Source organism: Theobroma cacao, chromosome 1 (assembly GCF_053813885.1).
Source record: "Theobroma cacao isolate CCN51 chromosome 1, ASM5381388v1, whole genome shotgun sequence".
Lineage (NCBI taxonomy): Eukaryota > Viridiplantae > Streptophyta > Magnoliopsida > Malvales > Malvaceae > Theobroma > Theobroma cacao.
This window is the reverse complement of record NC_142639.1, coordinates 12978942-12996585: the sequence shown is the minus strand read 5'-3', so window position 1 is coordinate 12996585 and position 17644 is coordinate 12978942. Positions and strand designations below refer to the sequence as shown.

At 32.2% G+C, this 17644-nt stretch overlaps 1 protein-coding gene across 1 annotated transcript; it reads right to left on the bottom strand.

Moving 5' to 3' along the window:
* Positions 1-908: 908 nt before the first annotated feature.
* TK1A (Thymidine kinase) lies at positions 909-2269 on the bottom strand. The gene is made up of 4 exons (XM_007049212.3): positions 2004-2269; positions 1742-1886; positions 1521-1642; positions 909-1411 (listed from the first exon to the last, which is right to left on the bottom strand). Exons 1-4 carry the CDS (start codon positions 2129-2131, stop codon positions 1123-1125), a joined length of 684 nt encoding a protein of 227 aa, XP_007049274.3. The 5' UTR covers positions 2132-2269; the 3' UTR covers positions 909-1122.
* Between the last annotated feature and the right edge of the window lie 15375 nt (positions 2270-17644).

Below are 17644 nucleotides of genomic sequence, written 5' to 3'. Positions count from 1 at the left end.
GAATGTGATGGAAATAAAATGATCTAGGGTCAATTCCCCATCCAACAATCATGTCAGAAATATAGATTACCTCTGCCAATCTTCCATTTAATTTCTGTCTCTACCGAAGATCCGTTCTGCTTCAAACGTTTCCATAAAGAAGAATCATGAATTTTATGACAACTTGCAGAAGTATTTGTCCTCGATAATATTTAGTATGCATGAAATTAGCCCATAAACTTTTTGAAGTTCGAAACCTTCACCATAATTTATAATTGAAGGCCTCGAATGTATCTGATAAGCTTCTAATATCAAGGCCACCTTCATTAGAAGGAAAGCGCACTTTATGCCATGACGACTAGTGTATATACTTAGAAGAAGAATCATCATCTCATAAAAAACTATTAAACATCCTTTCAAGTTTCTCAATAACACAGTGAGGATGTTTAAAGACTTGTAATAAATAAAGAGACATAGAATTAAGAACACTTCTCAATAAAGTAATTCTGCCACATTTTTCTTATTTAGAATTATTTGTGTATAATTATTTTTTCTCTATTTAATGATTTCAAATGTTGAATATAAAGTTATACAACATGAATCATATGTTTTTTTTTAATGTATACTAAATTCATTTTTAATTATCATTTGATTTTTTTATACACCATTATTGTTAAAATTTATTAATTAGAACTTTGATAGATTTTGCTAGAATGTGAATAATAACATCCATTAAGATTCATGAAAAATATGAATATTCTGAAAGTCAATGTAAATATGGTTAATTAATTTAAATATTCCTATTACTATGTAAAATATTTCAATTATGCACTTTATTAGTACATATCATATTTTTCTTTTTAATTTTTTTTCTCAATCAAAACTATCATTAATAACAAAATTTGATTACATTAATATTAAGATGTATATAAACAAAAACAAATATAAATATTTTCCAAAAGTTTAAACATTATTTGCTCAGGCTAATAAAAAAAAAATGTTGACCCCACAGCAATGCACGGGTCACATACAAGTTAAAATAAAAAAAGAAAGGGCATTAAACTAAACTAAAACAACAAGACCACCCCAAAATTTTTTTTTCCGGATGACTTAGATGAATGCACTCTTGTCATAAGAATGTGATTAAAGAGCTGAAACAGCTGCTTCAACTTGAGATGATGAGTCAGTCTGATGATGAAGTTTTCTTGATTCAAGCACCGTCCTGGCAGCTTCTACAACGGTTTGTCCATTGACATAATGCTGTCGACAAACAGGCATGTAAAGATCTGCTCCCCCAATCAATTCTGTCTTGGTCTCCTCTGTTTTCCTGAATGTGAAAAACGCCCTTTTCCCACACACTTCACATCTTGCTGTCAACTTTGTTATGGTATCTGCCAAAGGAATTATGTCCAGCACTGACCCAAAGCTCCTTCTGCTTATCAAATCAAATAATTACTATACAAATAAAAATTTGTGTCCCCTACCAAATCATAACACTCTTGCAAAAAAGAAATAGAAGAAGGGGTATTGTAAAGGTTGACCTCAAATAATCCCCATCTAAGCCGGCAACAATTACAGTTTTGCCATCTTGGTCGGCAGCTTCGCAGCAGAAATCATACAGATCTTCGAAAAACTGGGCCTCGTCTATACCAATTACATCCAGCTGCCACAAACACACACAACAATATTGTAAAATGTTAAACAAAATTGACATCTATAACTGTGTCAGTCTAAAAGTATAAACAAAAGAAATGGAAATTACCTTTTCATAAGCATCTTCCCCGAGCTTCTGTCGAAACGACATGAGATCCGACGAAGCCCAACATGGGAATTTCACACCATCGTGAGTTACCACTGAATCAGTAGCGTACCTCGTATCCTTGCTTGATTTTATCAGTGCAATATTTCTACAATAAAGTTACAGAAAGAATGCAAATTAGGTTACGAAATGTCAAGCCACCAAGATCCCAACAGATGGGAACTAAAAAAGAAAATTATAATGACATAAGAAATTAGGAAAGCACCGGCCGTTGTTGCCTTCGAACATGATCCGACGGAGGAGACAGGTGGTCTTGCCGGCGAACATGGGTCCGATGATGACGTGGACCTCGCCGGAAACACGTTGGGAATGGGAGGATCCCACACGATCCATTGAGTTCAGAGAAATCGGAGGGTTGAAAGAGGCTATGGAATCGGGTAAACTTTGAGAAAATATGAGGAGATGTTGGGTTCTTTTTGGAGCAAAGCTTCAGCTTCAGCTTCAAAGTACAGTTAAATAGGCATATCTGGAAATATTAAATTGAAATAATTCGGAAATTTTGGAGGGTAATTTGGATTTGGGAGGGAAGGAGAGACGCATTTGAGGTGGAGCGAATTTGATTAGAGTAGGTAGTACAGAGTTTTCGTGAGCCTATAGGTGACGGAAGGTTTTGAGGATGCCACTTCAACCAACTTATCTGGTTGCCTTTTTCCGTGGGTCCCTCGTTAGTTTGTCTTTCTTAATTGGTGTTTTACTCTGGTTTAAAATGAACGATGGAGGGAAACGGGGAACGGTTATCCTTTTTTCTTTCTACTTTTAGTAATTTATTTATCCGCCTTACTTGGTTCAAACTTTAAATGGGTGCGCACCGCATTATCAAGGAACTCCAATCAAAATTAGGGGGCCAATTAAGCCTTATGCTAGAAAAGTATATCTAACCATACAATGTTATTTCATCATTTTTTTAATAATTTTAAAAAAATTTAATCTTAACTTTTTTTATAAAATAAATTGTTATGTAAACCTTTAACTTGCTTTCATATTTTTTTTTTTTGTATCTTGTTAAAAATTATATTCATTACAAATTAATTACAAATCATATACTCCTATATGTAGGAATGATATTTATGTTTATATATTCGATGTCATATTAAATTTGTAGTTCTTGTGCTTTTCATGGATCGAAAACTAGTAACTATATATACTTGATGCATATTCTGTTGATAAAACGAAAATTATAAGGAATTATCATATGAGTAAACTAATTTAAATTCGGATTGATATTTGATGCATTATCAGAGTATAACTTCTATATACAATCAACTCATCAAAACGTATCACATCATTAAAAAGAAAAATAAAAACTTATAAGATCTTAAAAATAAATATTAAAATGGTTTTAATGATTAAATGAATAAAAAATAAAATATTTTCACTTTTCTCTCCAAAATTTCTTTAGCGTCTTTTACTTTGAAATTTTTAGAAACTAAAATCTGAGTCTAATCAAATATGATATGATGGGGGTTGTAGCAAAGCTACGCTTTCATTGTCAAGGGTTTTAATTTCCAGGTATCAATCAAACATGTAATGTTTTTTGCATCCTTTTTCCTGAGCATCCAAGCACCAAATCCGACCATACAAGTTTTTGCATTCTTTTTCCTAAAAAGAAAGATCAAATTTGGGGCATTCATCAGATATTGCTTGACCAACATGTTGCTCATCTTCAATCTCCACTGGCTTGACATGAAACTGAAAGGTTAAGTTTCTTTCAAGGCCTTCTTCACTTTGCCCAGGCAACAATTGAGCTGCATCAAATTCTCTCCCCACATCATTTTTTGTCATCAAATTTTATATTCTTTGAGTCCCGTAAACCATTTACTGATGATTGAATCGCATTATTTGATCGCTTGCAATTTAGATTGATGGAATGTTTAGAGTTTACATGGTCTCTTTCAACAAAAACCCGAAATCTTACATGCTTATCTCAGTGGACAACTTCTTCAATCTCTTTCAACAAAAACTCAAAATCCCCCAATCAAATTCTCAATTCTCTCTCTCTCTCTTAGGATTTCAAAAGAACATGAAAGAGATTTTGGAGAGAAAAGTGAAAATATTTTATATTTGATTAATTAATCATAAAAAATATTTTAATATTTATTTTAAAGATTTTATTTTTGCTAGTTAATGAATTGACAATGTATAAAAACTATGAATTGTTCGTGTATCAAATATAAACTCTTTAAAATAAATAAAAAATTAAAAATTAACTAAATATTTATATGAAAGTTAAGAAAGTATATTTGGGAAACTAAATTAATGCATAACGTAGAAACAGTTTTCTGATAAGTAAATATTTATAATTATTGAAAAAACCAATCAAAAAGCAAAACAACTTTTGAATAAATTATGAAAATTAGTCAAGATTGGAGTGAACAATTTGGAATTTTTGAATGCCTTACAAATAATTTGATAGAATCAAGAGGGCAAGTAGAAGTAGAAAAACAAAACAAGGAAAACTCTAGCAACATGATTGGTAGAAGGGAATGGCTATTCCTTCGTAATAGTCTTGCATTGTTTGGTTGCTTTTTACTGCTAGGAATAGTCATTCCCCCTTCCCCTTTTATTAGTCATTGCATGACTGATGGAATAGAGTATGAATATCATTAGATGAAAATGTCCCTATTAATAGAAATAATTACAACTGTAACCCTATAAATGGTTTTTTTTTTCATATTTTCTTTCTTTTCTTTCTCTCTCTTCTTAATCTACCTCACACTCCTTCTCTCTCTAATGGCACGTCTAGTTTGTGGAATGAAATAGAATAGTTATTCTGTAAAAATAAAATAAGGTAAGAATCGAACAGAATATCATTATGTGGTTTGGTTCATGAAATGGAATAGGATAGGAATTGATATTATGACTTATTCTAATGTTTGGTTAATAAAAATAGCTTTAGAATAACTAAAGAATAAATGATAAAATGACAAAATTATCCTTCATTATAATATTTAAATTATTTTTATCAAAAGACGAAAATAATTGTACCAAAAGACAAAATACCTTAACTATAATATAATAAAATATTTATACCAAAACATTAAATTACCCTTGACTATAACTTAATCACATATTTATACCAAAAATTAAAATTATCATTGATTATATTTTAATAATATTTTCATAAGAATACAAAACAAAAATACCCTATATATATACATACATACTTATATATATGTATTGCTAACCAATGGATTCTTTCATACTGTTAAGACTTATATGATTATAATTATGTTAGAATATGTACATATACAGTCATCCTAATGACGTTGCAAGATCATTTTAGTATAACTATGTTAATTTGCTAATTTGCATGAAGTTTCATACAAAAAAGAATTATTTTCATAGATTAATATTGTCATCAGTTCTCAAACTTATGATATATGAATGTTATACTTGCCATTATTTATTATAAGTGAATTGTTAATTAGAAAATATCCTTTCTATATAAGCACAAATCAATCCTTTTTGTAAAGGTAAAAGCATACTAACTCACCACTTCAGAACAAAGGTGAAAGCAATATCTTAAACCATTCATCATCATTCACTTACTAAATATAAAAAAAATACTATGGTATCATTCATAATTTGCATAGATAAAGCTGGCATAATCTAATATCATTCATCATTCACTTACTAAATATTAGAAATAATACCATTCATCATCCATGACCTAAATTTTACATACAAAAAAAGCCAACTACACATAATTAGCCCCACCAGTTACAAGATCCCAACTCTCAAAAGGTTACAACTTCATCATCTGGCCTTCTCAAAAAGTTTCAGATTTGTCATTCACTAGCAATAGAGCAAACATGCAACACAACATCAACATGAGATTCAAAAAGGACAAAGCATACTTGTAAATAAGTACGTAGTTTTATTACAAAAAAAAAAGGAAGAAGCAAACCAAATGTGGAGAAAGAAACAAGTACTTGAACCCAGAAACCCAGCTACAAAAATAAGGAATTTTGCTACCAAAACCCTAGAAAAACAAACCAAAAAATAATTTATGAAATACCAAACAAATAATCCCAATACAAAAAAAAAAAAGACCAAAGTGACAATCAAAAAAGTATTTCACACTAAAGGCAGCAAAGGGCAAAGAGTGAAAGGTATTAGCAGCTGTCAAAAAATGAGAGAGAGGGAAAGGCGGATGAGGAAGAGAGGGGAGAAAAAAAGTTTATATATAGGTAGGGTTGTAATTATTTCTAATAAATAAGGATATCTGTGTCTACTGAAACTTTTACCATATTCCATCAACCACGAAATGGCTAGAAAGAGGCGAAAGGGAATGGCTAAGCTCTTATTTTGGATTCTCAACAACAAATGTAACCAAACAAGTGTTTTACTATTCCGAAGCACTACCAAACATGCTGTAAGCAAGTTTGCAACTGTCTTCCTCCACAACCATTGCCATCATCATCGCCAAGTTCTCCGTCATTAGCCATTAGAGAAACCACGACGATGTTGGAGTGTTGAACTAGCTTTAGTTGTGGCCAGATCTAGCCATGGGATCGTCGATTTAGCCACGAAAAGCATTAGACCTAATGATGCCACTAGGAAAATTGATGCTTAATGACCAGATCTGGCCGCAACCAATGCCAGATTGGTGCTTTAACAGCCAAATTTGGCCATAACTGTTAAGTTGTAATACTTGCATTGTTGCTGCAGCTAGTGAATGTTTTTATTCATTTTAGTTTTACTTGTTTTTTATTAGTTTGCTTTGTTGTACTGTTCTTTAGAGTTAATGCCATCTTAGTGTTGTCCCATGACATGTAAGATTGTATGTAAGCTTGTTTTTACACTTGTTAAACTTGGTTACAAGTGTTCATTTTGCACAACAGAGTATATAACCTCTGTGTTATCTTAATGAAGAAAAATGACTTGAGTTTTCTGCTTCATATCCTCTGCTTTGTTACGTTAACATGGTATCAGAGCATTATTAAGATCTTGTTGGACCTACAGTTATCAAGAATCCTTTCTTTTTCTTTGTTGATTCATCTCTTAACATTTCTAGCATGTCTTCAACTTCAACTTATCATATATCTCCATCTATATTTGATGGCAAAAACTATCAAGTTTAGGCTTTCAAGATGGAGGCTTTTCTTAGAGGTTATGACCTCTGGACAACCATCGAAAATGAGGAAGAACCTGCTGCTTTGAGAGATAATGCAACCATAGATCAAATTAAGCAACATTTTAAAGAAGTAATAAAGCGATACAAAGCTTTGTCCTTCATTCAAGCTGCTATGTCTGAGAAGATCTTTAGCAGGATCATGAGTTGCAAAACAGCAAAGAAAGTATGGACCAAACTTGAGGAAGATTATCTTGGTATAGCAAAAAACAAGCAAATGAAAGCTTAGAACCTTAAAAGAGAGTTTGAGCTGATCAGGATGAAAGAGTCACAGATTGTAGAAGATTATATAGATCATCTCAATCATTTGGTGAATCAAATGAGGCTGCTTGGTGATGATTTACAAGAAGCTAGATTTGTTCAAAAGATTCTCATCAACCTACCTAATAGGTTTGAAGCAACAGTTACATCTATAAAGCAAGTTAAAAACCTGTCACAACTCACAGTGTCAGAGCTGGTCAGTGCACTTCTAGCTACTGAGCAAAGAAGAACATCTTTACTAGAAGCTAATGTGGAGAATGCTTTGTTTGCTTCAAGTAAAGGGAAAGCCACTACAGAAACTCAAGGTAAGAAGATGACAAAAGACAAGCTGCAAAAGAAATCTTCTCATACAGGTCAATCTTCAACTAATAAAGGTAAGTTTAAAGTTTGTACTTACTGTAAGAAAAGGAACCATTTAAAAGATTGTTGCTGGTTCAAATCAGATGCAAAGTGTCAAGCTTGTAATGAAATGGGGCATGTCGAGAAAGTATACAAAAAGAAGTCTTCTGCTTCTGATAAAGTTCTTCAGACAATTGAAGCTATTGCTAGTGTTGAAGAAAATCTGTTCATGGCCCTGAAAATGTCAGAAAATGAAATTGATAATCAATAATGGTTATTGGACAGTGGTAGTTCAAATCATGTCACTCAAACTGAAGTTGTTTTCATCAGCGTAGACAAGAGTTACCATTCAAGGGTCAAAATAGGAAATGGGATTTATCTTCCTACTATTGGGAAAACTACTGTTCAAGTTCATACTTCCACAACTCCCAAGTCTATCTATGAAGTCTTATTAGTTCCTACACTTACTTCAAATTTACTAAATGTTGGATAACTAGTTGAAAATAACTATGCTTTGTTGTTCAAAGATAATGCCTGTGTTATATTTGATGCCTCTGGTTCTTATTTGATGACCATACCTATGCATAAGAGGTGCTTCACTATAATTGTTGATCAAATATGTCTGCAAGCTAAAAATTCAGATTCAAATCTGACAAATTTGTGGCATAAACGACTTGAACATTTCAACTTCAAAGGACTCAAGCAGGTCAGTGTTTCTGGTTTTTTGAAAATTTTACCTAAGTTGACTGATGAAGGTTCAGTTTGTAGTGCATGTCAATATGGCAAGATGTTAAGAAGGCCATTTCCATCAGCTAGCAGCAGTAGAGCCAAATTTAAACTTGATTTGATTCATTCTGATGTAGCAGGACCAATGAAAGTAGAATCATTGAATGCTAGTAGATATTATTTAATTTTCATAGATGACAAAACTAGATGGTGCTGGATATACTTCATGAAAGCCAAGTCTGAAGTATTTGAGTTATTCCAAAAATTTAAAGCCTTGGTGGAAGTGGATACTGGCTTCAAAATTAAAACTCTAAGAATTGACAATGGAGGAGAATATGTCTCTAAACAATTTATTGATTTCCTGGCAGCAGTAGGCATTTGTCATCAATTCTATGCTCTTTATTCTCCTCAACAAAATGGTGTCGATGAGAGGAAGAATAGGACTATTCTTGATATGGTAAGAACTCTATTGTTTGAGAAGAATCTCCCCACCAAACTCTAGGCATAAGCTTGCAACACTGCAGTATATTTACAAAATATACTTCCTACTCAAGCACTAGGTGGGAAATCACCATATGAAGTCTGGTTTGATCAAAGACCTTCAATAGAGCATTTCAGAGTCTTTGGTTGCATTTGTTATGTTCATATACCAGAAGCTATGAGGGATAAGTTGCAGCACAGAGCTCAAAAAGCCATTTTTATTAGCTATAGTTCTAAATCTAAGGCTTACAGAGCCTATTAGTCTAAATCTGGTAAAGTTATCAGTAGCAAAAATCTGTCTTTTGATGAAACAGCAAGCTGGAATTGGGATATGCAAGATCTTGCAGAGTCTCAAAATTTAAGTTTAATTCAACCTCTTCCAAAAATTGATGCTAATGTTGATCAGAATGTTGATGATGAACCTTTGAGGGGTACTCGATCACTTAGTGATATCTATCACATAAGTTATGCAACAATTGAAGAACCTACTTCTTATGCAGATGCTGCTAAACAACCAGAATGGTTAAATGCTATGAAAGAAAAACTCATATGATCAATAAGAGTGGCACATGGTCACTAGTTGATCGACCTCTAAACAGAAACATAATTAGAGTCAAATAGATTTATAAGAAGAAGCTGAATCCAAATGGATCTATCAACAGATACAAAGCTCGACTAGTGGTAAAAGGATATAGTCAACAGCCTGGTGTTAATTATTAGGAAACATTTACCCCAGTGGTAAGGTTTGATACAATTCGACTATTGCTAGCTTTGTCAGCTATCTTTGGATGGAATGTGATTTGAAGTTGCTGATGAACCAAACAAAGTCTGCAAGCTTCATAAGGCTTTGTATGGTTTGAAGCAAGCCCCACAGTCTTGGTATAGTAGAATTGATACTTATTTGACCTCCAAAGGTTTTACAAAAAGCAACAATGAAGCTACATTGTATGTGCTCAAGTGTGAAAATCAATCTCCATTAGTTGTCTCACTATATGTGGATGACTTAATGATTGTTGGAGGAGATGATGCTACTTTACAATTGTTCAAGAAGCAGATGCAAAATGAATTTGAGATGTCTGACTTGGGACTAATGCATATTTTACTTGGCTTGGAGATTAAACAATCTACTGTAGGGGTATTTTTGTCCCAACAAAATATGTCACTGAGGTTCTAAGAAGGTTTCATATGCTCCAATGCAAACCTACAGCTACACCATTAGCTGTAAATGAGAAATTCTCAATGCATAATGATAGCAAGCTAAAGGATCCTTCTCAATTTAGAAGCTTGATTGGTAGTCTCCTATTCATATGCTCTTCTAGACCAGATATTATGTTTTCTGTGAGCTTGCTGTCAAGGTTTATGAAAGAACCTACACATCTCCATTTTGTTGCTGGAAAACGTATGCTGAAGTATTTAAAGGGCACTTTAGACTTTGGAATCTGTTATACCAGGAATCCAAATTTCTTTCTTATTGCTTACTCTGACAGTGATTGGGCAAGAAATAGAGATGATTCCAAGAGCACTTCAGGATATGTTTTTACTCTTGGAAATTGAGCTTTCTCTTGGAATTCTCATAAACAATCCATTGTTGCTCAATCTACAACTGAGGCAGAATACATATCAGTTGCTGAAACTTCCAACCAAGCAATCTGATTGAGAAAAATGCTTTCTGATTTACAACTTTCGCATAAACAACCTACTCCTTTTTTGATAGATAACAAGTCAGCTATTGCAATCACCAAGAACCCTGTCTTTCATGGCAAGACCAAGCATATTCAAGTAAAGTTTCATGCCATCCGAGATGCTGAAAAGGTAGGTGAAATTAATGTTCAATACTGCTGTTCTGAGTTACAACTAGCTGATATCATGACCAAGACTCTGGGAAAGCCAAGATTTGAATATTTAAGAAGCAAACTGAATGTTCAGAATGCAAGTATTATGAAAGAGTGTTAAGTTGTAATACTTGCATTGCTACTGCAGCTAGTGAATGTTTTTATTCATCTTAATTTTACTTGTTTTTTATCAGTTTGCTTTGTTGTACTGTTCTTTAGAGTTAATACCATCTTAATGTTGTCCCATGACCTGTAAGATTGCATGTAAGCTTGTTTTTACACTTGTTAAACTTGGTTACAAGTGTTCATTTTGTACAACAGAGTATATAACCACTGTGTTATCTTAATGACGAAAAATGACTCTAGTTTTCTGCTTCATATCCTCTACTTTGTTACATTAACAGTAACTAGCATCAGATCAATGCTTCAACACGTCGGTTGTTTCTATGATGATCGACGACAAAATATGAGAAAATGAAAGAAAAGAAGAAAATGAGAAAAAAAGGAAAAATGAAAATAAAGAAAAAATAAAAATAAATAAAAATAAAAAATTATATTAATAATTCAATAATTTAATAATAAATTAAAAATATAAAATATTTTTATTAATAATTTAATAAAAATTATTGATATTTCATGAAAATAGAATTTATTTTTGTTTTTGATGAAAATAAATTTTATTATAATAAAAGGTAGTTTTGTCATTTTATTAATTATTCTTTGATTATTCCGAAGGTATTCTTACCAACCAAACATGAGAATAAGTAATAATAGTAATTTCTACTCTATTTCATTTCATGAACCAAACTACATAATAATCATTCTACTCTATTTATTTTTTATTCTATTTTCATAGAATAATTATTCTATGTCATTCTATTTTATTTCATAAACCAAACGTGCCATAGAGAAAAAAACATAATTGTAAAAAAGTCAACTGAGGCGGGTTCTTGACCCCATCCTTACATAGGATTATATACTTTCATGTTTAATCCAAACTCAAAAACTGAATCATGGTATTATTGGAACTAATCTAAGATTGATTTAGAATGAGTTTGATTCAAGCTTCAATTTTCAAGAACCAGTTTAAATTTATTCATGAATTTCCATTTATGAACTTATTATATTAGTATTTAAAATAAAAATTTCTATATTTTTAAGTCTAGTCAAACTTGGATTTGTAGAGCATATACCAAGCTTAATCTAAAATAATAGGGCTTGAAAGCTTGGCCTAGCCACCTAATAATCCATGGATAGGTCTAAACTTGACCCTTGATCAAATAGCCTTTAGTTAGACTATTTGAGTGGCCTTGTATTATATATTCGGTGTCAAATATCTTGGATTTTTTCTCAGTATTTCTTAAAGAGTATTTAGGACATTTAAAAGAAGAAAAAAGATTTGTAATATTTTATGACCTTTACAAGTTTTATTTGTGCTATTGATGTTCCAAGCTCTATGATTATATCCATAACTTTATTAAATCATAAGATGGAATTCAAATCCATAATGACCCTAGTTTTAAAAGAGTTATGGAATTGAATTAGACAAGTGACTATATCATGTAAGTACTAAAGTATCACGTTATAAAGATTTCTTAAATTATTTTACAATGATAAAAACGCCCAAGAATATTATTACATTGATGTTGAGATACGGATATTGGTTGCTTCTATTGTCACGAGAATTTAAGAAATACTATGCCAGGGATGTAAATGAGTTGTTATTGTATGAATATTCATGAGTAGGGGTGTGCAAATACAAATCGAACCAAACAAAACCAAAGTGAGTTCTGTTTTTCTTTCGTTGGGTTAGTTCGGTTCTTCAAGTAATTTGGTTAGAGTAGTTCGGTTATTAGAATTAATTTGGTTCGATTTCGATTAGGAATTTTCCTGATCGAATTAACTGAATTTGAATAAAGGGTATAATGAGTTTTCTCATGGGAAATAAATCACAAACTATTTGTCGTTTTTATCCATATTTTTTATTATTTGTTGTTTGTATGAATGTCCATCTTATTTATTTTAATTGTTTATCATAATTTTTAATATTTTTGTAGTATTGATTTATGAGAAAATGAAATCATAAATAAATATATACAACCACAAAAAAGAAATTTCACAAGTTTGGTTTTCAAAAATCAAACCGAACTAACCAAATTAATTCGGTTTCGATTGGTTCGGTTATTTGTGAAATTCGATTCGGTTTCAGTTATTTTTAAATATAAATTCAATTAGTTCGATTATTAGATATCCAAAACCGAACTAACCGAAATAATCGTTTATTCTACTCTATTCACGGGCACCTTATATTCGGTTATAAGGAAAATTCGGATAAAGGTTTTAATACTCGATTCGAGTAAGGGTTTAATAAGGCCAATTATCCCAAATTCTTGTCACGATCGGGAACTCCCATCGGGCCCATGACAACCGCCGCGACGTTCCGATAGGCACTCATTACCCCAAATGCCGATCGAAACCCCGCAAGGCTTAGCATCAACTTCCGCATCTCCTCGATGAGCTATAGTCATTAAATCTCGCATTTCACGAAATCATAAGTCTTTTCCAAATAAAAATAATAAAATATTATTTTCTGGCTCACAGGGGTATTTTCGTCATTTTTTTTCGAAAACACCAAAACCCGCCAAAAACATGGTGTAAAAGCTAAATATGTTCATACATACTTTAAATCAAATAACTAAAGTATAAAATTACTTTTACAATGACACGTGAGCCCTCAACTAACCAATAAGATGCGAGTCTGTGAACCTACAATTTTGTCGATGCAAGGTTAACTGAAATCCTTGATGCAATCGGCTATCTACCGGCTATCTCGAGCCTAAAATGTGGGGAATTGAGGGTGGTGAGATTATAAAATCCCAGTGAGTAAACAATTACCATCAAAAGCATCTAAAGCCGAATAGATGGAGATAATATAAAAAAAACGTTATATTTCAATAATGTTCATAACACAAAATTCGTTTCGATATATACCAAACAATTTCTTTTCATCAAAATTTTCCTGGCTTATGAGTTTTTTAAACTTGGCCCCTGCTAGAATCATTCTCGCGGGTACCTTCGTCAAGGTATCCCACTGAGACCGCCAAGGCTGTTCAATAACCCATACCCATAAACATGTTTTCACATCTGACACACAACCGTTTCTTGACTTTGGCTGAGTCTCACTCTCACGTGGTGGCCCGAACGTGAGGTGCACTCAAATCATACCTCAGGAGATACTTCACCCAACATTTCCCCTCGGAGGAAAGTATATAATTGAGTTACCGTGCCCCTCTCATAGGCAGTCCACAAAAACCCCCACCACTGCAGTGACCATTTAATATACCACCAGACCCATAAAAATTTCAGTAGTATAATATGGCGAATAAAATGTAATCTAGTCTACCGAGACCAATCCAAAACTATTCATATATTTCATGCCAACCTCAAAAATTTAGCCATCATGCTACCATAGTGTCATAAGCCACAATTTCAATAACATATAAAATCATAAATTTCAACACAGTCTCCATATATTCAATTTTTCCAAAACAATATTTGATTTCAAAACCAATATAAATATCATTTTTATTAAAAAATATTTTAATTAGAAAACATAATATTTTATAATTTAAGCTCACAATTCAATAAAAGCATCAAACAAGTATAATAACTCTAGATATTTAAGACGATAAGTTGTCCACTCACAGTATTAGGAGTAGAAATACTCCTATTTTCAGTCAGCGGGTACAGTCCTTTACCCGTATCCAATGGCTCACCACCTAACCATAATCCATGACACATATTCTAATTAAATTGTGTCTAACAGTCATAAGCTATTTCAGGCTCGATGTATATGCATGATATGATATGCAACTTATCCGACTACCGCTTAAATGCGGTGCTGACCTAATTCGGCCTATTACCAGATTAAATCGATATACGCGTCCGTTTAAACTCAAAATTAATTTTTTTCAGTTTTTATACCTCAATTGCACCCAAATGGACGTAATGTCCCTTAGTGTGGTGCAATTTATCAGTCCTGACAATAAATTACAAAAATACCCCTAGTGGGTAAAAATTCATATTTTTGCTTCGAAAATTCTCATTATTTTTCTAGGCTCATAATTCATCAATATTCATCATCATTCCTCAAATAAACATCAATATCAGCAGCCAATATTCCCCTAGAAAATTCGGCATAATGGGTTTCAATGGGAAAAAATTATTTCTCTAGCTTATTTTTGCTATATTTCAATATAACTAACTAAAATCACTTAATTCAATTAAAATCAACCAAAACTCAAGCTCAAAACTCATCCATTGAGGTTTGGCCAACATGGGTCTCCATACCCACTTTCTAATTTTGCATGGAAATGAGAAAAAAATGCATGGGTAGTGAAAATCACAAGAAAAATCAATGAAATTTACCTTTTTAATGCTTGATTTCTTGATTTCTCTTGATTTTCCCCAAATTTTTCAGCCAGGGTTCTTATTTCTTTTCCCCCTTTTTCTCCTGGTTTGGAAAGCTTGAAGAAGATGAGAATTCTGGAAATTTTGACCTTTTTAAAGGCTAAAATAATATAATATTATTTTTTTTGTTTTATTAATTTCTTAAATTCTAGCCATCCATTTGTTTCCAAATTTTCACCATACAGTTGTCCCACATATCCATAGTTTAGATAAAATTCTCAGACTTATCCAAAGTCTTGGTAGAGTAATTTTTGAAATTTACACTTTTACCTTCGTAAAAGTCAAAAATTACATTTTTGCCTCAAAAACTGAAAAATTGCCCATAGACATATTTTTCATCCCTTATACTCACACCATTCTCTGATTTGTCAAATGTGATCTAAATTCTCTCAAAATCTCAAATTTTGTCTGTGAGTGAAAAAATTACAATTTTGCCCCTACATTCCAGAAATCATCGAAATTAAACTTTTTCACTGCCAAACCCTCAAATTATACTCCAATACTAAAATCTTACTCCAATAAGTTAAATGGGGCCAAAAAAAATCTTTTCTTAAAATTTTCATTTTGTCCCCAAGTGGCAAATGACCATTTTGCCCCTTGATAGTGAAAATTTTGGTTTGACTCCAAATTGATCCTCGAACTCTGAATTACCATTTTGAGTCATCCCTAAACTATGAAACTCTTAATTTCACCTTAAAATTCCTATTTGAACTAGTTCGAGGCTTAATCGACTTAATGGTACCATTAAAGGCAATATCGTCTTTTAACGATTCCTCGAACTTCTTAAATATGCAAACATTCTATTGAGTATTTAAATGACATCGTAATTATTTTATAGAACAGGGTTTGACAATTCTGATCAGATCTATGAAGTTGTTTTGCTAGATGTCAATGTGAACTTGTTCAAGGAAGTTAGAGACATAGGCCTACAATCACCCTTTACGGACTGCATTTGCTTTAATTAAGCCTTCACATCAAATTTCTTTTCGCATAGAATAGGGGTAGCTATTGAACGAAGTAGGCGTTTCATGGATGTAATTAAGGTTTTTTCTTGCCATACTCTATTATGTAACAAATACTTTTACATGAAAATGATATTAATGCATGAACAAATTAAAGTTTTAGGATATCACATAATTAATTTTAAGCTTGACTCACAAATTCCTTGGTGCAGTTGCCAAGCTGTCATAACATGTGAATTCGTAAATTCAATTGTTTGACGTGAAAGAGGAGTCACCACCAATCTTTTTTTTGTTTAGATGTGATTGGTCACCTAGGTGAATCTATATCTTTTAATGAGGTCCTAAGCTTGACTTAGGTTCATTTAAAAGATTAGGTTCCAGTCTAGGTAACAAGCTATGTTTGGAAGTATGGTTACGTGTGAGGAAGGTGTTAGCACCCTCATAACACCCACTTAACATGGTACCTAATTAATTATATGTTATCCTTTTAGATTTAATAACTCAATTTTAAATTCGATATCCAATCTTATTTTCCTTAATCATTTTACAACAAAGAAAAATCCTTTGATATTGAAATGTCTTTTGAACCCTCCAATTCTTATGGCAGAATTCAAGAAGAATTTCTCACCTAGAAATTTTCTTAAAGTTATTACTTATAACTTTCTCGAAATTTTATCATTTGAGAACTTTTACTTCTTTATGATTTTTTATTTATACGTTCTTTGTTGGTCTCGTTAAAGTGCCATAGGGGAGTGAATAGCACTAGAAATTTTAAGGTTAGCCCTTTTTGGCTTGTAAAGCTCTTGATCAACTAAAAGAAGAAAGGTTTAAAACTTGTTATATCTAAAAGACACCCAGTAAAAAAAGGTAGAAAGAAGTGGACAATGTACAAGTATTTATAGTGGTTCAGTCCACATGACTTACATCCATTATCTTGATTTTCCAATCAAAGATTTTCAACCCAACTTCATTATATTAGTGGAATTAACAACTTCCATCAAGCTTTTACAAGGTGAGCGTCTAACCCAAGCTCTAATCTCTTATAATAAGTACTAAAGTGCTTCCCACACTCTAATTAACTAAGAAAAGAGAAGAAAAAAAAGTACACGTGATTACCTTTACAGATTTAAGATCAATACAATCAAGCTCAAACACTTTCACAGGAATAAGAATGGAGAACAAGTGTGTAGGAGAAGGTTCTTTAGCTTTTTGCTTAAAATAGACTCTTGGTGCTTCTTTCTCTATAGATTCTTTAGCAGTTAAAGCTTCAATTTATACTTAGGGAGTTAGATTTTGTTGTTAGAGCCAGTGTTTAGCCGTTGGGAACAACTCCGATGTCATTTTAGCTGTTAATTTGTCTTCTAGCATTTAAATTCAAATAGGCAAACAAAGTTTCGTTAACTAGTTATAATCAAGCTCTAACCGATTAGCCTTTCTCTGACTTGTACTATCTGGTAGCTTTGTTCATTGTGTTAACTGATCAAAAAAAAGACTCTAACCGATTAAGAAATCTCTATTTTCAAAGTTCTTTATCTAGTAGACTTTCTTTAATTGGTTAGCCCTCCCTTTAATTGATTGAAGCTTCACTTCTTTCAACCTTAACCGATTAAAATCAGCTTTAATCAATTAAAAAATCTTTGAA